Genomic DNA, 20764 nt, shown 5'->3' on the forward strand with positions numbered 1-20764 from the left:
TTCATAAAATGTTGAAAGGTCTAGATTAGGGGTTCCCAACATGTGCTCCACAGACCCCTCTTTAATGCCAAGGACCCCCTGGTTTAGAGAAAACAGTAAGCCTTTACTTTTGTTAACTGTTCGAGAACTAGGGGGCCATACTCTTGAATTAATTAGGACCAGGATCAGAAGGCTGCTGAGAAGATGTGGCTTAACGAGAACTTGCTGGATATGAAGTTCTGATGAGCCCTTCAAATGGATATAGCGGGGTACAGAGAACCACACACAAAATGCTGGAGGAACCCAGCAGGTCAGGCAGCATCGATGGAAAAGAATAAACAGTCGACGTTTCGGGCCGAGACCCTTCGTCGAGACGGGAAAGGAAGGGGGAAGATGCCAGATTAATAAGGTGCGGGGATGGGGAAGGAGGACAAGCTAGTAGGTGATATCAATACGCTGTGTTCTGCAGGACCATTTGGGAAGTGGGGTGAATCTGAAGCCCAGCTTTGGCTGGAATGGACACTGCGGGCTGATAACCTCCTCCTGTGTGGGGAGCTCCACTGATGCCATAAAGGCATTTTCTGTACTCAACCGATGATATTAAAAGCAAAAACACTGAGAGTCCTTATGGAGCCTTCCCAGCGTGTTGCTCGTGTAACATTGCAAAATCCCGGGGAGGGTGGCCGAGATTGTCTGAGCAACGGTTCTACAGAGTCAGAACCCTGCAGCATGGAAACTGGCCCTTTGAGCCATCTAGTCCATTGGGCAAACTATTCTGCCCAGTCCCAAAGCCCTCCATGCCCCCTCCCACTCATCTACTTGTATAAACCTCAAGTGTTGAAATTGCTTTCCCATCCACTGGCATCTCATTCCACTCTCGCGACCCTCTGAATGAAGACCCCTCATGTTCCCTTTAAATATTTCACCTTTCACCTTTAACCCATGACTTCTGATTGTAGTCCCATCCAACCTCAGTGGAAAAAGCCTACTTCCTATCTATGTACCCCGTAATTTTCTATACCTCTATCAAATCTCCCCTCAGTCATCTATGTTCTAGGGATTAAAGTTCTAACCTATTCAATCTTTCCCTATTACTCAGGTCTTCAAGTCCTTGTAAATTTTCTCTGAACTTTCAATTTTATTGTTATCTTTCCTGTAGCTTGACGCCCATAACCATACACAATACTCCAAATTAGGCTTCACCAATGTCTTGTAAAACTTCACATAACATCCCAACTCCTGTATTCAGTACATTGATTAATGAAGACTAATGCCAAAAGCTCTTATTACCTGTGACATCTTTCAAAGAGTTATGTATCTGTATTTCAGACGCCACTGCCCTACTGTTCAGTGTAAATCCTGCCCTAGTTTGTCCTCTAGGTGTGACACGTCATGCTTGAGTGTATTAAATTCCTCCTACCATTTTCCAGCCCGTTTTTTTTCAGCTGCTCTGTGTCCTGCTAGTGGGAAACCAAGGTTCCCCAGACCTGATGGCCTTGCCCTTTCTTTTGGCAGGAACATGCAAACTCTCTACTCAAATTTCACTTTTGAAGGCCTCACTTACCAGGTACACCTTTGCTTGAAAGCAGCCTGTCCTAATCCACACTCGCCAGATCCTTTCAGGCGCCATTATCCAATTTAGAATCTCAACCTGAGGACCAGACCCATCCTTTTCCAAAATCATCTTGAAACTAATGGCATTAGGATCACTAGATGCAAAGTGTTCCCCTACACAAACTTCTGTCTCGTTCCTTAACGGCAGACCAAGTATCGCACACTCTCTCCAGTTGTGACTTCCATGTACCGATTAAGGAAACTTTTCTGAATACATTCGACAAACTGTCCTTTTCCAGAATGGGAGCCGGTCAAGATGTGGAAAGTTTAAAATCCCACCTACTATCACAGCCTTGTGTTCCTTGCTACTGTGTGTGTGATCTTTCTGCCAATTTGCTCTTAAAAAAATTCTTGTGGACTATTGGGTGGTCTAAAATATAATCCCATTAACGTGATTATCTTTCTTATTCCTCCACTCCATGCGTGCAGTCTTGGTAGATAAGCATTCCAGTTTGTCCTATTTGTGCGCTGCCGTGACAGTTTTCTCTATCAGTAACACCACCTTTCCCCTGTAATCCCTCCCATTCTATCACGACCAAAACTCCAGAACACTGAGCTGCCTGTCCTGCCCCTCCTGCAACCGAGCCTCACTACTGGCTACAATGTCATAATTCCACTTGCTGATCCATGCTCAAAGCTCATCCACTTTACCTGCAATGCTCCTTGCCTTGAAATAGATGCAACTTCCAACATCAGTCCTATCACGCTCAAACTCCTGATTTCTGTCTGTGCGTGCAAGCGTGACAACAACTTTCCCTTTGGCCGCTCCGCTGTCTGTTCTGGCACTTCGGTTCCCATCTCCTGGCATCTGGAATTTAAACCCTCCAAAGTAGCACGAGCCAACCTTCCCCCTATCACGGTAGTGCCCCATTATGGCAGAACACTAGCTACATATTGATTGAAGATGGAACGGTTAATCGTTGTATGGATTTTAGTAAGGCATTCCCCATGATAGGCTCATTCATAAAGTGGGGGGCATGGGATCCAGGCAACCTCGGCTGTGTGGATGCAGAATTGACTTGTCCACAGATGCTAGAAGGTGGTAGTAGATGGTTCATATTCTGCCCGGAGGTCAGTGAACAGGGGTGTTCTGAGACCCCTGCTGTTGATTATTTTTGCATGTATAATTTGAAAGTTTGCAGATGACGAGGGTTGGTGGACTTGCGGATAGTGCATAGAGGATTGTTTTAGGTTACAACAAGACATTGACAGGGTGCAGAGCTGGACTGAGAACCTGGTAAAGTGATCCATTCCGGAAGGTCAAATTTGAAGGCAGAATACGGGATTAATGGCATGATTCTTAGTGTGGAGGAACAGAGGGGTTTTGAGATATGTGTCTGTCGATCCCTCAACGTCGCTGCGTGTGTGATGACCAGCATTAGTCGGGATTGGGATTGAGTCTGACTCTCCCGCACTCGGAGTGTTCAGCTCTGGTTGCCTCATTTGGAAGGTTTAGAGAGGGTGCAGAGAAGATTTACCAGGATGCTGCCTGAATTCGAGAGCATGTCTTACGAAGACAAAGGGCTTCTCTTTGGAATGAAGGAAGATGAGAGGTAACTTGGAGGTGTACAAAATAATTTGAGACAGCGGGTAGCCAGACTTATTCCCCAGGGTGGAAATGGTTAATACAAGGGAGCATAATTTTAAGGTGACCAGAGGAAAGTGCAGGGGGTTGTAGAGGCAAATCCTTTACATTGAGAGGTGTGTGGAGTTACCTGCCAGGGACTCTGGTAGAGGTAGATACATTAGGGGCATTTAAGAAACTTAGATTGGCACATGAATGACAGAAAAGTGGAGGATCATGTAGGAATGAAGGGTTAGAATGAACTTAGAATAGGTTAAGTGTCAGCATAACATGGGCTGAAGCACCTGTACAGTGGTTTAATGTGTGTTCATCCTTTCCCATGGCTATCTTCAAACTAATAAAGCTGTGGTCACTGCCACTTCAGTTACTTGCCCTGCTTCTGCTAAGAGGGGCTTTAGTTTTGCACTTTCCTGAGTCAGGCCCTTGAGATTGACTCAGGAAACATTTCATAAATTCCTCCCAACAGTCCCTTACTACAAAGGACTGAGAACAGCTGAGGGGGTCATAGGGGTCTCCCCTACCATCCTTGGGGACGTTTATCAGGAGCACTGTGTACACAGAGCCCTTAGTATTATTAAGAATCCCGCCGATCCATCGTCTTTGAGACTCCACCATCAGGCAGGAGACTCCGATGCCTAAACACAAGAACAGTCAGAATGGGAAACAGTTTCTACCCTCAGGCCACTGGGCTTCCGGACTCCCTGCCGCATCGTATTCGAAGTGTCACTGGTTAACCTGTTCCGTACCTTACAACATTTAATATAATGCACTTTTGTGTGATTCATCTGTAGTTTTTATCCATACTTTCATAAGTTATCATGTGTTATGTGCTTTATATCCTGATTCAAAGAAACGTTGATTCGTTTCCGTATACATGTATGTAGGTAAATGACAATAAACTTGATTTGACTACACTCTGGTTGGCCCAGTTAATACGGGGGATTTGCAAATTCCTACCAACGCAACTGTATAATTTTTACAACTATGAACAATTTTATAGATACCACTGCAGGTTTCCACTGACTACAGTCCCATTAGCAATTAAAAAAAAATTTAACCCCCCCCCCCCCCCACCCATTTGATCTCTCTGGAAGACCCCTCAGGAATGTTATCTCTAAGTACTGCTGATGTGTCTTCCCTTTCCTCCCTACTTTGTAGCCCTGCCGCGCCTGTGGTATCTGTGCTGAAACACTGGGCTGCCTGCCCTGCTTTTCCCAGCTGTGTTTGTTACAGCTTCAATATCCCCCAGATCTCAGAGCCCATCCATGCCCTTGTGTTCATCCTCTAACCTGTGCTACCTTAAGCACTGAAGTGGATGCTGTTTCACTGGGAATTCCTTCCCTTCACGGTGTCCCGGCTGCCCTGATCACTAAACCTGCTCTCGTTGGCGAACTACTTTATCCTGTGTCTTGTTCCTGCTTAGCATCCCTCTGCCCCGGTCTAGTTTGGCTCGGTGGGTTGTAGTGAGGAACTGGCAGGTATACAAGTGCAGAACAAAACCGGGAAGTGTTTTACTAAATGCGGACTCTTTCCCTCTCGATCCAGGTAAACTACTGGCACACGGAACAGTGCAACATGATCAATGGGACAGCAGGTGAAATGTGGCCCCCGTTCATAACTCCATCAGATTCTTTAACCTTTTACAGCCCAGAATCGTGTAGGTAGGAGACTCAGCACAACTGGTCGTCAAACATTTGCTGCTGTGAAGTATGTTGTCTTCGGCCTCCCTGCAGGGCCCAATACCATGCTGGTCAGACGGGACATAGCACAGGAACAAGCCTCCAGCCCACGTGGTACCGTGCTAATTAAACACCTAACTGAGCTAATCCCTTATGCCTACATAATGTCAATATTCATCCGTTCTCTGCACATTCATGCCTCTTGAATGTCTCCATTGCATTTGCATTTACCGCTGCCTATGCCAGTGCGTTCCAGGCACTCACCTCTTGCTCCATACACCTCCTAAAATTTATCCCCCCTCACCTTAAATGCACGTCCGCTGGAGAAAAGGATGCTGCCCTCCTGCTCTTACCTATGCCTCTCATCTTATAAACCTTTGTCAGGTCGGTCCTCGGCCAAGCTTGTTCAACCTCTCCTGGTGGCAGGTGCCCTCTGACCTGGGCAGCATCCTGGTCAACCTCTTCCGCACTCTCTCCGAAGCCTCAGCATCCTATAACGAGGCGACCAGAACTGTATGCAGTACACCAGATGTGGCCTAACTGAAATGTTATAAAGCTACAACATAACTTACTGACTTAAACACCATACCCTGACTAACAAAGGCGGGCATACCATACGGTACCTTTACCCAATCACCCTGCACAGCCACCTGCAGCCCAACATCTCTCTATACGTCAACACTGTTAATATTCTTGGCTTTCCCTTTACATTTGATCTCCTGATTTGGCTGGGTTAAGCTTCACTGTCCATCTCCTTGCCCATATTAGTGACTGACCTGTAACCTGGCACTCTTCTGCACTATCCAAAAGACCAGCAGCCTGTGTGACCCTATTAACCCATCCACTTGCATTTTATTGGGGGTCACAAAACACCAGAGATCCCTGTAGAATGCGACTAGACACAGACCTCCAGCCAGAATAAGTCCCATCGATCACTACCCCGTCTTAATGGTAAGCCAGTTCTGAATTTCATTCATTGAGACCTTGTCATGCACCTTACTAAATCCATATAGACAACATCCACGTTTATTGATCGCCTTTGTCACTAACTTGAGGGGAAAAACAATCAAGTTAGTAAAACATGAACACACACAAAATGCTGGTGGAATGCAGCAGGCCAGGCAGCATCTATAGGGAGAAGCACTGTCGATGTTTCGGGCCAAGACCCTTCATCAGGACTAACCGAAAGGAAAGATAGTAAGAGATTTGAATAATAAAACATGACTTGCTTCACTCAGAACGCTGCTGGCTTTTTCTAATTGGGAGACATGGTAACATAGTGGTTAGCACAACACTTCACTAGTACCCTGGGTTCATTTCCCACCGCTGTATGTAAGGAGATGCTGTACTCCTGTGACCACATGGGTTTCCTCCCACAGTCCAAAGGTGTGCCCGTGAGCCTCAGCATTGCATCCTTGTTTTTGTATTCTAGTCTTCTGGAAATGAATGCTAACATTGCATCTGCCTTCCTCACCACTGACTCGATCTGCAAGTTAACTTCTAGGGACTCCTGCTCGAGGACTCCCAAGTCCCTTTGCACTAAGGACGTTTGAATTTTCTCCCCGTTTAGAAAATAGTCTGGGAGTTTATTCCTTCTACCAAAGTGCATGACCACACTCTCCCCGGCACTGTGTTCCATCTGCCACCTCTTTGCCGTCTGGTGGAAGCAGGTTCCGTTGCAATTCAGCCTCTCGGTGGTTTCAGGCAGCAAGCTATTCGGAAATTCCTCCTGTGGGACCGAGGTGCTGTTAGGTTGCAGGAGCCCCTGGAGCTCACTCTGTCATTCAGTAAGATTTCTCGTGGGCCTGTCTTTTCTAACATGGAGTTGTTCAGTGTTTTTTCTGAGGGGAGTGTATGATCTGATCAGACCACGTATACGGGATGTATCAGTGGCGCTGGTTTGTGATATTTGCATTGGTTAATCAGTCTGCAGGCTTAACTCTGTGGAAATAGGTCCTTCAGCCCAATAGCCCCATGCCTATTTACACAAATCCCATACCCATCCAGGGGTTTCCCAACCTGGGGTCCATGGACCTCTTGCTTAATGGTGCAGGTCCATGGTATAAAAAAGGTTTGGAACCCCTGCTCCCACCCAAGTACTTGCCCAAAAGCCTAATGTTCAACCACCACTGGCAGTGTTTTGTTCTAGGGTATCCACCACCTTCTACGTGGAATAACGACCATCAAATCTCCCTTTTATTTCACCCCCTCACCTTAAGCCCTCTGGTTTTGACCCTCCTACCCTCAGGAAAAGACTGACCATCTATTTTCTGTTCCTCAATCTTATAAATCTCAGTATGGTCATCCCGTAGCATGTCACTGAGACCAAATCCACCCAGCCTGTTCAAACTCTCCTTGTACAGCCTTTCCAAAGCAGGCAACTTCTGTACTAAGCTGTTCCACAATCTTACTGCCGCGTCCTTCCTGCAGTGTGGTGACCCGAATTGGACAATATTGCAGATGTGACCTGACCACTCCAAACATCCCTTACAGAGCCAGAGTGCAATTAGAGCAGGGGATACAGGCCCTTTGGCCCACAGTGTCCATGCTGCCCACCATTCCAATGCAATGGTTCTATTTAATATCAGAGAATGTTTACAATACCCAGCCTGAAACTCTTACTCTACACAGACATTCTCAAAACAGAAGAACCTCAAAATTTGAATAACAGAAAGATGTTAGAACCTGGGATGTCCGGACTGTCTTACGCAGAGAGGTTAGAGAGACTGGGCTTGTACACGCTGGAATTAAGGAGATTGAGAGGGGATCTGATTGCAACATACAAGATTATTAAGGGATTGGACAAGATAGAGGCAGGAAATATGTTCCAGATGCTGGGAGAGTCCAGTACCAGAGGGCATGGTTTGAGAATAAGGGGTAGGTCTTTTGAGACAGAGTTAAGGAAAAACTTCTTCTCCCAGAGAGTTGTGGGGGTCTGGAATGCACTGCCTCGGAAGACAGTGGAGGCCAATTCTCTGGATGCTTTCAAGAAGGAGCTAGATAGGTATCTTACGGATAGGGGAATCAAGGGATATGGGGACAAGGCAGGAACCGGGTATTGATAGTAGATGATCAGCCATGATCTCAGAATGGCGGTGCAGGCTCGAATGGTCAAATGGTCTACTTCTGCACCTATTGTCTATAACCCCCTCCCCCACACAAGCGCCTACCTCTGCAAAAGCGTCAGCCCCTCACCACCCGCCATGCAGGCAATAGCAGAGCCCCCAGAGAGACCATGAACTAGTGTCCATCCCCACTCTCCGACATGACACAGGCACATATCGAGAGAGAGAGAGGGGGGTACTGCTCCTGCTACAGCAAACAACTTGCTGTTTCCATGTTGGTCTGCTGCGTTGCTTTATTGTGTTTCTCTCCGCGCCCCCCCCCCCCACCCCAACCGACTCGAGAATTGGCAGCAAAGTCTCTCGCCATCGAGCGATCGCCCAAGTGCGGAGGCCTCCGACAGCTGTATCCTCCATCTTGATTTCCAATCTCCGGCGACGCCTCAGTCGGTGACACTAGCGTAGAATCAGCGTGCACGGGGCAAACGTCTTCCTGACTATTCCTGGAGATATCACTAATGCTAGCTTTGAGAGTGGGAGCCCACCTCCCTAAAGAACTGCAGTTTAAGTGTAGCTGTAGATCAGACTCCAACAGGACCTAGCCACCTTGAAAAGGGGGAGAAAAGAGACATTAAAGATAGTTGAAACTGTTTCACAGATGATACAAAGAAGTCAACCTCTTACATTTGTTCCATATTCCTCTAAGTCTCATCCCTCAATGTGCCTATCCTAAACACTATTATCCCTCTTTCAAACACTTCCTCTGTTCTGTATACTCATACCCTTTGTCTGGGTAAAAAAGTTGTTCCTCAGGTCTTCTCCTTCTCACCCTAAACCTGTGTCCCAGAAGTTTAGACTACCCTGCTCTGGTGAAAACTCTTAAGAATATATTCTTGATTGTGTTGAGAATTTGGATGCATCGACTGTGGGAAGACCGTTTAATCTCTTTTGCATAAAAACATTTTGCAGCAACTGACTACTGAAACTGTGGTTATCAAATCTATCCATACTATCCTTACTATGCTTACGGATACTGACTGCAACATTTCAACAGTAAACCCGACTGTCTTCCTCAGACACAAGTTAGTCAAAGGATGGCTGTCTAGGGACATCTCCTTTATATACCCTGTGGAGTAAACAGGGCATGGATGGGATTTATGTTGGATCCTGATTGGCTGGATCTGAATTGCCTGTTCCTGGTTGGTTGGTTTGAATTGGTCTTGTTCTGATTTTTTTATATATAAAGGCCAAACCCTCTTTAGGAATGCCTGGTTCCAGATTAGAGCTATCTCTATACTCTTAGAACCTATATTTAGATCCCCCACATGCTCTATCTCCAGTCATTCCTTAATCTTTCTCTTGTAAGCATTCTCTTCCTTGCCAAGGATGTTGGCTTCATTAAACTTTGAGCACGATAGGCAGTGTTCAGTGATTTCCCCGTGCCCTGCTCACTCGAGGGGGTATATGTGAGGGAGATGTCACTTGATTGACTTGTACCTGAGGAAGACAGTCAGGTTTACTGTTGAAATGTTGCAGCCAGTATCTGTAAGTACGTGACTGTTAAGGCCAAAGAATATTATGGATAGATTTTACAACAACAACATTAATATGCCTTTCTTTTTTAAATAGAACACTGGAACTAGTGTATCAGAAATCTGGTTGGACATTTGATATCCCATCTTTCCGCTACATCGCCCCAAAGACCATGTTTGCTAATGGAACGGTGTACCCTCCCAACCAGGGCTTCTGTCCGTGCAGGGAGTCTGGGGTCCTGAATGTCAGCACGTGCAGGCACAGTGAGTACCTTGGTGTCCAGGCCTTCGAGGCCGAAGAGCACTCCATCATGGAAACGGGCCCTTGCAGCACCCCTGAGTGAAGCATCCCCCTCAAATTCACCTTTCACCCTAAACCTATGACCTCTAGCTCTAGTCTCACCTGACCTAAAGGGAGAAAGCCTGCTTACATTTACCCTACCTGTACACCTCATAATTTTGTATATATTGCTATCAAATCTACCCTTATCCTCCTACACTCCACAGAATAAAGTCCTAACTTGTAGAGAAAGGATGAATCACACCCTTGTAAGTTTTCTCTGCACTCTTGAGGAGGTTGGAAAGAACATTAGAGGGATGCAGGTAGGTTAGGTGCAGACCCAAATGGGGGTGTTATGGTTTTGGGGCTGCTGCCTTTCAGTTCCAAGGATCTGAGTTCACTCCTGACCTCTGCTGTCTACGTGGAGTTTGCACGTTCTCCCTGTGCAACGCATACACAATGCTGGAGGAGCTCAGCAAGTGAGGCAGCCTCTGACCTGGTGAGGGGCAGGTAGTGTGAGGAAGCAGGGAGCATGCAGAAGGGTCATATTCGGAGAATGGGCAAAGAAGTGTCAGGTGGAACCCAGTTTAGGACAGTGTATGGTTGTGCACTTTGTTAGAAGGAATAATGGTGTTGATTATTTTCTAAATGGGAGCAAACTCAGAAATCAGAGGTGCAAAGGGACTTGGGGGTCCCCGTGCAAGATTCCCTAAAGGGTAAGTTGCAAGCTGAAATGGTGGTAAGAAAGGCAGATTCTGTTCTGATGTCTTATGGTCTTATTTGTGGAGAGAAATAAACGGTCCATGTTTTGGGTGAGACCCTTCACTCCATATCTTATTTCCCTCCTCAGATGCTGTCTGACCTGCTGAGTTCTTCCAACATTTTGTGTGTGTGTGTTGCACAGGGAAAACGTGCAAACTCCACGTGGACAGCACTAGAAATCAGGAGTGAGCCCAAGTCCTTGGAACTGAAAGGCGGCTACACCAGCATCTATACCACCCCCATTTGGTCCTATGTCCAGCATCCCTCTGCAATTTTCTTCTCCAACTCCTTGCAAGAGTGCAAAGGAAACTTGCAGGGATGTTATAACGAAAAGTTGAATAAGTTAGGACTTTATTTTCTGGAGTGTAAGGGTAAAGGGTAGATTTGATTGAGATATACAAACTTACCTGTAGAATCTCTTGTATCTACATTCTTCCTGTGAGCTGTCAAGTATTCTTGCATCTCCAATTTCCTTTCACGTCCCAGAGATGGGTTAATAGGTGCATTGTCCTCTGAAAATTGGCCGTGGTGGATGGAGGATTGGAGGTGTCTGGAGAGTTCATGAGAATGGGATATGAATAAAATGGGCCTGAGTGGCATCGGTGAGACATGGTTGTAGAACTGAAGGTCCAGAGAACGACCTCCTGAATCGGCCTCAGTGAAGCCTCGCTTTGCCTGCAGACTCACTTTCATGAAACCTCAGTTTGCATTTGTTTTGTTTTCTTTCTCTGCACATCAGGTGTTTGATGGTCTTTTTTTTTTTAAAAGTGAGTTCTATTGGGTTTCCTGATTTTGTGGCTGCCTGTAAGGAGTCTAATCTCAAAGCTGTGTAATGTATACGTACTGTTAATAAACGTGGCTGTGGTTGGTGTCCGTCTGGTTCGAAGGGCAATGGGTAATGATAATCATCATCACACCCTGAGCGGAAGGTACTGAGATCCTGAGATGCCCAGCTGTCAAGGTCCCCCTCTCGGCCTCACCAGTGTAGTCCAAGGATTTGTCTGGTACCAGCTTGGCTGCAGGAGCTGCCGGAAGGATGTTCAAAGACGTCCAGCCGCCTTAGGGGTTTCACTCTGGATTTGCGGTCTGAGTTTTACTCCCACAGCCGTCATCTGTCTGGAAGCTGCCCATAAGGCGGTGGGGCTATTTACCCATAGCTGGGGATCTGGTTCACGAGCACCAGGGTGTGTCCACACTCCGGTGGACCGGCATGTTACGGGGTGCAGGGGCCAGACCTGCTCCCCATCCTCTGTAGTTCAGCATGAGCCCAAAAGAAGTTCCGTTCCCGTGTGTCACCAGCAAGGAGGCACTGCATGAGGCTGGCTGTTGGAGAGGCCGTGTACTGGCTGGGAGGACTGCTAGCCAGTGGTGGAAGCTGAAAGTGAGAGCGACAAGCTCGACCACATCACGACAACCATTTTAATAATTGTAAACTATTGCCACTGACTCTGCTTGTAAAATAATTCCAAGTGGAGCCAATTTGTTCCAGTTTATTTCTGTACACAATAGATTTGGTCCAAACACACACCTTATTTCTTTATCTCCTTATATCCTTTTCTTTCCTTAACTGATCATCTCTGAGGCCTCCGTTGGTCAGGCTCGACCACGGACGTTGTGTCCTAGCTGTCTAGATACGCAAGCCAGGGTAGTACGATACGGACAGCAAGCTGTTGCCCATGTAGCAGACTCCCCCTCTCCACATAGCTGATGAATCAAAAGAAACAGCAGAGACCAATACAGTTTGGCGCCTGCAGCATCGCAGGAGATGCCAGTCAGTGTTGAACTCAGCGTGGGACTTCCTTAGAGACTCCAGCTCTGGATTTTCCCTCGGGGTTTACTCCCAAAGCCTTCCACCATGAGTGGGTATAGACCAGGGGTGGGCAAACTTTTTGACTTGTGGGCCACAAAGGGTTCTAAAATTTGACAGGGGGGCCAGACCAGGAGCAGATGGACGGAGTGTTTTGGTAATACACCTCATAAGAGAAAATAAAATATCATGGGATATGTAGAAAACATGTGCTTTAATTTCAATTGAAAATGAACAAATGCATTACAACAAAATATCTGTCTTTGAAGTCCCATGGTATTTAGCTATTTATTGAAATGTCTTTTAAAACACTGAAAATTAAATGAATAAAATACAGCTTTTTTTTAATAGTAGCAGTTATTATTTTAAAGCACTGAAAATTCTGTTATCCTTCAAGATATTATCATCATCACTCTCCTCCTGACTGTCTTTATTTCAAAAACAGTAGGAGATGCAGGTCTACTTGTCCTGCTCCTTCTTATTCAATTGTCCCCCGTACCAAAACTCAACAACGACCCGCACAATGACAGAACAGTGAGAGCGCGCCAATATGCGGAGCTCTGTGCTCGCAAATCCCCGCAGGCTATCTCCCTTAGCCGGAATGCTGGCTAATTGTGAGCCGGTTCGGATGTGCCAGGAAATGGGTCGCCACAAGGTCACAAAGTAAAGCGGAAATGTGGAGTAATACGCTGCACCTCAACAAAGGTCAATGTGTATAGAGTGCGTCATCTATTGGGAAGACGCCAGAATTGCGGGGAAAAAACGTTAACAAGGTTTATTAATATAATTTCATCAAGTTCTGCGGGCCGGATTAAAAAGCTTAACGGGCCGCATATGGCCCGGGGGCCGTAGTTTGCCCATGCCTGGGCTAGATGCAAGGCAGTGGAGGTTTGAGATTAGCTTTCCTTCTCCTAGATGAGCTTCCAGCCATGGCTGACAAGCCTGTCTGCCTAAAGCAACTGGTTTTAAGACACCAGTAATTAACCTTTGCCCTTTCTCTGATCGGTAGAAGGCCAGGAGCTGGACTTGGTTGTCAGAGGATATTTGAGACACACACCATTAGGGGCATTTAATAGATAGTGGGAGCTTGTCCCCATCACCACCCCGGCTATAACATCCTTGAGGAACTGAACTGATCATATGCACGTGGTATTCAGTGATGCATTTTGTAGCTCTGCTCTGGTTAAATGAGCCTTTGGGTTATGCCTTTTCATTTTGTTTTTCAGATTCTCAAGTCTTCATTTCGCAGCCTCACTTCTACAACGGCGACCCTGCGCTGTGGGAGGCCGCGGACGGGTTGCACCCCAGTGAGAAGGAGCATGCACTATTCATTGACATCCACCCAGTAAGATCTAATTCAGTGATGATTCAGATGGAAAATCAACTTAATTGTATTTGCAGACGGGTTGTGTTACGTACACAAAGCTGAGATGTAGCTTTCCTCCTGGAAGCTGAATAACTTTGTGTATTAGTATGATCAAAATATCAAACAAAATAATTTATTGAAAATGTTGTATGTAGCCATGTATATTGAAATTTTGTAACGAAAACTGAAAATACTGGAAACACACCTCAAGCCATCTGAAAACTGGTCTTTAACCAGAACCACTGCCTCGTTGATAGCAAAGATTTTGCTCATGAAGGTACATTTGTAGATTGTGCAGAATCTGCTCTGGGAGGATATCTTTAGTCCTCAAATTCACTTATCAAATGACATTGCATTGACCATTGATCTATCCATCTTAAACTTGATCGGTTTTATCCTGTCGAAGGGTCTTGGTCCGAAATGTCGACTGTACTCTTTTCCGTAGATGCTGCCCAGCCTGCTGCCATTTTGTATGTGTCACTTGGATTTCCAGCATCTGGATATTTTCTCTTGTTTATTTTCAGTTTTGCCTTGCAGCTTAAGACCACCTTGCTCACTACTGAGTGACCAGTTTTCATGCAGTCCGTCAAATTACTGATCACGTCCCCTCAATTCTCATCTCTGTCTTTAATATCCAGCAAGGGTCCTTGAGGTGCTCCAGTGGTCACAGGCCTCCATCAGCACATTGCCAATTTTGGATTAAATTTGCCAACTTGCCCGCACCCCTTGGGCTCTTAAGTTTTTGGGCCATTTGCCGTTTGGCCCCTTGTCAAAGACCTCACTGAAGGTCATGTAAACCACATCTACTGCTCTACTCTCAATGTTATGTTCAGTTACCTCTTCAATGAAGATCAGTCAAATGGGTTAGACATGCTCTACATAAGACAGAAGCAGAATTAGGCCATTTGGCCCATCGAGTCGGCTCCGCCATTTCATCATGGCTGATCCAATTTCCCCCTCAGCCCAAATTTCCTTCCTTCTGTATCCTTTCATGTCCTGATTAATCAAGAATCTATCAACTTCATCCTTAAATAGAACTAGTGACTTCGTCTCCGCAGTTGCCCGTGGCAACAAATTCCACAGATTCACCACACTCTGGATAAAGAAATTCCTCCTCATCTCTGTTTTAAAAAGGCACCCCTCTATTTTGAGGCTGTGTCCTCTGGTCTAAAACTCCCTACTACAGGAAATGTTCTCTCCACATCCACTCTATTGAGGCCTTTCAACATTTGATAGGTTTCAATGAGATCCCCATTCGTTCTTCTGCATTCCAGTGAGTACAGGCCCAGAGCCATCAAATGTTCCTCATGTGATAAGCCTTTCAATCCTGGAATCATTTCTACGAACTTCTTTCTACGAACTTGTTAGCACTTTCTTTCTTCGATAAGGGGCCCAAAACTGCTCTCAGTAATCCAGGTGAGGCCTCACCAGTGCCTTATTAAGCCTCAACATTATATCCTTGCTAGTCTTGAAATGAATGCTGACATTGCACTTGCCTTCCTCACCACCACGCAAGCTGCAAATCCATTTGGCTGATCTTCATTGGAGAGGTAACTGAAGATATCATTGAGAGTAGAGCAGTAGATGTGGTTTACATGATCTTCAGTGAGGTCTTTGACAAGTGGCCACATGGCGACTGGCCCAAAAGCTTAGAGTGCAAGAGGTGCGGGGCAAGTTGGCAAATCTAATTCAAAGCTGGCATTGTGGTGTGGAAGGTACGCCTGGGACCACCTTCCATAATCTTGTTTCCTTCCATCAGTTCTCCCCTCAGCATCTGACTCCAGAGAAAACCCAAGTTTGTTCAGCCTCTCCTTGTAGCTCACAGTCTCTAATCCAGGCAACATCGCGGTGAGCTACTTCTGCACCCTTTCCGAAGACTCCACAGGTTTTCCTGTAATGGAGCAACCAGAACTGCACACAGTGCTCCAGCTGTGGCCTAACCAAAGTTTATATGGTTGCTACACGGCTTCCTGGTTAATGTCCCAACTAACGAAGGCAAGCATACCTTGTTCGTTCTTTACCAGCGTGTCTACTTGTGTAGCTACTTTCAGGGAGCTGTGGAGTTGGACCCCAAGATCCCTCCGCAGATCAATGCTGTTGAGGGTCCTCCCGTGCAGTAGATCTCCCGAAGTGCAACACCCCACACTTGGGTTAAACACAATCTGTCTTTTCTCTGTCCACGTCTGTAACTGGTCTGCATTTTGCCATATCCTTTGGTCCTCTACACTATCTACAGCTCCAAAAATCTTTGTTTTCAGCAAACTTGCTAACTCACTCATCTTTCACCCAAGTCATTCTGCAGGGCAATACTAGCAAAGTGAAAGTCGCTCCTGTTGTGAAGTTCTGCCTGTCGGCGGATATCCCGTCCAAGATATCTTCTCTGCCTACAGATGTGACGTTCTCTGCTCCCTTCTCCTTTGCATCACCCTCCGTCGTGCCTGAAGCTTGTATCCTGTGAAAGGGCAGTCCTGCCTTTCCCTCGACTACGTTTCTGTAGTTGCAGCAATATCATAATATCCTTGTTATAATCAGCAAGCTCCAAAACCTGGGCCTCTGAACCTCCCTCCTTGCCCTCCTCACTGGAGATCAGTCTATGCAGATTGGAAATAACGCCAATGCCGGTGCACCTCAAGGATGTGTGCTTTTCCCACTGCACTACTCTCTCCACACCCGCGACTGTGTGGTTCGAGCATCATCTGTAGATTTGCTGCCAGTGCCACTACCGTTGGCGGGATTTCAGATAGGGGCGCGAGATCAGCTGGTTGAGAGGTGTTGCAGTAACAGCCTTGCACTCAGCATCAGTTAAACCAAAGAATTGATCGTTGTTTTCATGAAGGGGAAGTTGAGGGAACACATCCAGTCCTCATTGAGGGATCGGAAGTGGAAAGGGCGAGCAGTTTCAAGTTCTCTGAGGAGCCATCCTGGGCCCAACATATTGATGCAATGACAAAGGAGACGCACAGTGGCTTCGTTTAATTAGGAGTTTGAGGAGATTTAGTATGTCGTCTCTAATTTCTATACCATGGAGAGCATTCAAACTGGTTGCATCACCATCTGGTATGGAGGGGTCACTCACAGGATCGGGAGAAGCTGCGGAGAGCGCTAAACTCCGATGTGCTTCATCGTGGGCACCAGTCTTTCCAGTATCTAGGTCAGCTTTAAAAGGTGATGCCTCAAAAAAGCTGCATCCCTCATTAATGGCCCCCATTACTCAGAACGTGCCGTTGCTACCATCAGGGAGGGGGTATAGGAGCCTAAAGACATGCACTCAGTGATTCAGGAACAACTACTTCCCCTCCACCATCAGATTTCTGAAAAGGCAATGAACCCATGAACATTTCCTCACTATTTTCCTCTTTCTGCACTAATTTAATTATTTTTATGCAGACATATTGTAATTTATAGTTTTTTATTATTATGTATTGCAACGTACTGTTGCCACAAAACAACAAATTTCACAACGTTCAGTATGCCAGTGATATTAAACCTGATGCTGATTCTGGTCCACTCTCTAAATTCAGTAACTTGCTGGTGAATCTCCTTATATTAAAGTACACAGATGAGCCCATTAGCATCCTATGCTGACTGACTGGTGTGTCTGCCCACCGGACTCACTCATTTACCCTCTACATTCTGGTCACTCTCCCACTTGTCATGCAACTGTAGACTCCAAACAACCCCCCCCCCCCACCCCATTAAGGGTAGCACAAACAAACCTATGAACAATACATTGCCTGTGATGTTGAACCTGATTCTGAATCTAAGTTCTTAATGTTCTTTTCCCTGTTTTTACCTTCACTGGCACATGGATAAAAATAATTACAAGGTCATGACCCTAGAGGTCCAGTTTTTTTTAACCTCTGACTAACTTAACTCTTCAGATCCACTTCCTTCTTTCTAAATGATGTGCCATCGCCTTTGGCTGTTCTCTCTGCCCATTTGGAATATTCTGTACCTGCTCTGAGACCTTCCTGATCCTGGCACCAGGAACACAATGAGTCACCTTGGAACCTCCATTTTGACCATAGAAATGCCTGTTTATTTCTCTCACTGACAAATCACCCACCATTATCACTTACCTAGACTTCCCCTGCTCTACTGTGTGTCACTGTCAACAGTAGTGTCACAAACTTGGCTGACATTAGTAGTGTGAAAATTATTGAAAGGTCTCTGGAGGACTGGATATGAGAGTTTGGATAGGCGTGGACTGGCTAAGGATAGGCAACATGACTTTGTGCATGGTAGGTCGTGTCTAACCAATCTTAGAGTTTTTTGAGGAAGTTTTCAGGGAAGTTGATGAAGGCAAGGCAGAGGATGTTGTGGATTTAGCTAGGGTGACAAGGTCCCGCTTTGGAGACTGGTCAAGAAGGTTCAGTCGCTCAGCATTCAGGTAAATTGGATTAGAGATTATCTTTGCGGGAGAAGCCAGAGAGTGGTAGTAGATGGTTGCCTCTCTGACTGGAGGCCTGTGACCAGTGGAATGCCATAGGGACTAATGCTGGTCTGTTGTTTGTCATCTATACCAACGATCTGGATGATGTGGTTAACTAAATCCACAAATTTGTGGATGACACCAAGAAGGCGGATGTAATGGTCAGTGAGGGAAGCTCCTCACTGTAATGTGAAAACATTCACCATATCCTGAAGCTGAAGACCCTTTTCTCGCTGTTTAATTGGGTTTGGGGTGGTGATACCTGGATAGTGCCATCAATAGTTTCAGATGTGCGTTTCTGGTATTTAACGTTTTCTGTTTTAGAGAACAGTTTTCTGTCAGAATAAAACTGCATCAGATTAAGGTTAATTCTGCTTGTTGCTTTCAGTTAACAGGAGTCCCTTTGAATGTCTCTATCAAATTGCAACTGAACCTGTACGTGAAAGCAGTGCCAGGGGTGACGTGAGTATGATGGTTATCTCAAAGGAAATTAGTGAACTTCCTGGTTCATAGAAACATCTTCAACTGCTTTCCTAAACACTGTTATACTTCCTGACTGTCATGGTAACGTGTGTGCCTGGGGCAATGGGAGACACACTGGATTTGTGTGCTTCACTCACACCCTTTGCATGGTCGTTAGTTTGCAGTGGATGCATTGTTGGGGCTGGCTAACAGTCCAATTTCTTCCACTCTGGTCGCCTGGCCTTGTGATAAAGAGATTAATTCTGCAGGTTGAATTCGGGCTTGAGAGGAGTGGCCCCTGGCAACAGACTAAACAGTCTGGCCTTGTACTTTATTGAGTTCAGATGATGGAAGGCAACAGTAAAATGTAAAAGATTCTTCGATATTTCTAGGATATATCTTTCGGAGATGCAATAAAGATGGCGGAGGAACCCTGTGGTCGAGAAGTATCTGTAGGAGGAAAGGAACTGTCAATATTTGTGGTCAGAACTCTGCATCTGGTCTGACTGGAGAATGGAGATGGCCAGTCAAGAGAGAGGGGTAGTGGTAAACCGCCTGAGGTGATTGGTGGACAGTGAGTGGCGAGAGAGAGAGAGAGAGATGTCCAGTATAGAGAGAGGGTAGTGGTAAGGCAATCTGAGGTGATTGGTGGACAGTGAGTGGCGAGAGAGAGAGAGAGATGTCCAGTATAGAGAGAGGGTAGTGGTAAGGCAATCTGAGGTGATTGGTGGACTGAGTGGAGAGAGAGGGTAGAAAGCCAGCGTGAGGTGACTGGACTGAAAGGGGAGGGGGGAGATGGTCAGAGCAGGGAGGGGGTAGTGGTAAGGCAATCTGAGGTGATTGGTGGACAGTGAGTGGAGAGAGAGAGAGAGAGAGATGTCCAGTATAGAGAGAGGGTAGTGGTAAGGCAATCTGAGGTGATTGGTGGACAGTGAGTGGCGAGAGAGAGAGAGAGATGTCCAGTACAGAGAGAGGGTAGTGGTAAGGCAATCTGAGGTGATTGGTGGACAGTGAGTGGCGAGAGAGAGAGAGAGATGTCCAGTATAGAGAGAGGGTAGTGGTAAGGCAATCTGAGGTGATTGGTGGACAGTGAGTGGAGAGAGAGAGAGAGAGATGTCCAGTATAGAGAGAGGGTAGTGGTAAGGCAATCTGAGGTGATTGGTGGACAGTGAGTGGAGAGAGAGAGAGAGAGATGTCCAGTACAGAGAGAGGGTAGTGGTAAGGCAATCTGAGGTGATTGGTGGACAGTGAGTGGTGAGAGAGAGAGAGAGAGAGATGTCCAGTATAGAGAGAGGGTAGTGGTAAGGCAATCTGAGGTGATTGGTGGACAGTGAGTGGCGAGAGAGAGAGAGAGATGTCCAGTACAGAGAGAGGGTAGTGGTAAGGCAATCTGAGGTGATTGGTGGACAGTGAGTGGAGAGAGAGAGAGAGAGATGTCCAGTACAGAGAGAGGGTAGTGGTAAGGCAATCTGAGGTGATTGGTGGACAGTGAGTGGCGAGAGAGAGAGAGAGATGTCCAGTATAGAGAGAGGGTAGTGGTAAGGCAATCTGAGGTGATTGGTGGACAGTGAGTGGCGAGAGAGAGAGAGAGATGTCCAGTATAGAGAGAGGGTAGTGGTAAGGCAATCTGAGGTGATTGGTGGACTGAGTGGAGAGAGAGGGTAGAAAGCCAGCGTGAGGTGACTGGACTGAAAGGGGAGGGGGGAGATGGTCAGAGCAGGGAGGGGGTAGTGGTAAGGCAGCCTGAGGTGATTGGCGCACTGAGAGAGGTGAGAGAAGATGGGCGCTTATTACCAGATAGGGAAGGGGAGTGAGGGTGGAGCTGTTAGATTGTGTCAGGTGGAGATAGATGGAGAGGTGTTGTTGGGTCATCTGGAAGTAAATCACGCTGTCACAGTAAGGGGTCAGCCATTCCAACCGAAGTGAAGAACTCTGTACTAGCAGTGTGGTGAACCTACAGAATGCTGTAGAGGTTCACTTGGTAGCGGTGATAGGTTTTTGAATATTAAGGAAATCGCTTGAGAACAGGTTAGAGCAGTGAGGTAAAACGTTAGGCCATGATACAGAATGACAGCGGTATGGGGGGGGGGGGGGCTGCTGATTGGCCTTTGCCTTCCAGTTTTATTCTCTTCCGACTCTGGAGTCTACTGTTGCAGGGGATGCAGCCAGTTGTGAAGTCTTAACAGTGTGATGTGCATTTTCCT

The 20764-nt window shown here is 46.4% G+C and overlaps 1 protein-coding gene and 1 long non-coding RNA gene across 4 annotated transcripts in view; both read left to right on the forward strand.

The window, feature by feature from the left end:
- The window catches only part of scarb1 (scavenger receptor class B, member 1), a 62337-nt gene that overhangs the window by 26939 nt on the left and 14634 nt on the right, over window positions 1-20764 (forward strand). For all 3 annotated transcript variants that reach the window (XM_059994528.1, XM_059994527.1, XM_059994529.1), the window contains 4 exons: window positions 4724-4839; window positions 9549-9715; window positions 13527-13645; window positions 18487-18560. In XM_059994528.1, the coding sequence (XP_059850511.1) occupies window positions 4724-4839; window positions 9549-9715; window positions 13527-13645; window positions 18487-18560 (476 nt within the window). The remainder of the gene's footprint in view (window positions 1-4723; window positions 4840-9548; window positions 9716-13526; window positions 13646-18486; window positions 18561-20764) is intronic.
- LOC132407681 (uncharacterized) lies at window positions 18567-20760 on the forward strand. The gene is made up of 3 exons (XR_009516558.1): window positions 18567-19280; window positions 19397-20239; window positions 20309-20760. It is a non-coding gene; the product is annotated as an uncharacterized LOC132407681 (long non-coding RNA).

The sequence above is a fragment of the Hypanus sabinus genome, chromosome 18 (genome assembly GCF_030144855.1).
Source record: "Hypanus sabinus isolate sHypSab1 chromosome 18, sHypSab1.hap1, whole genome shotgun sequence".
NCBI classification, from domain to species: domain Eukaryota; kingdom Metazoa; phylum Chordata; class Chondrichthyes; order Myliobatiformes; family Dasyatidae; genus Hypanus; species Hypanus sabinus.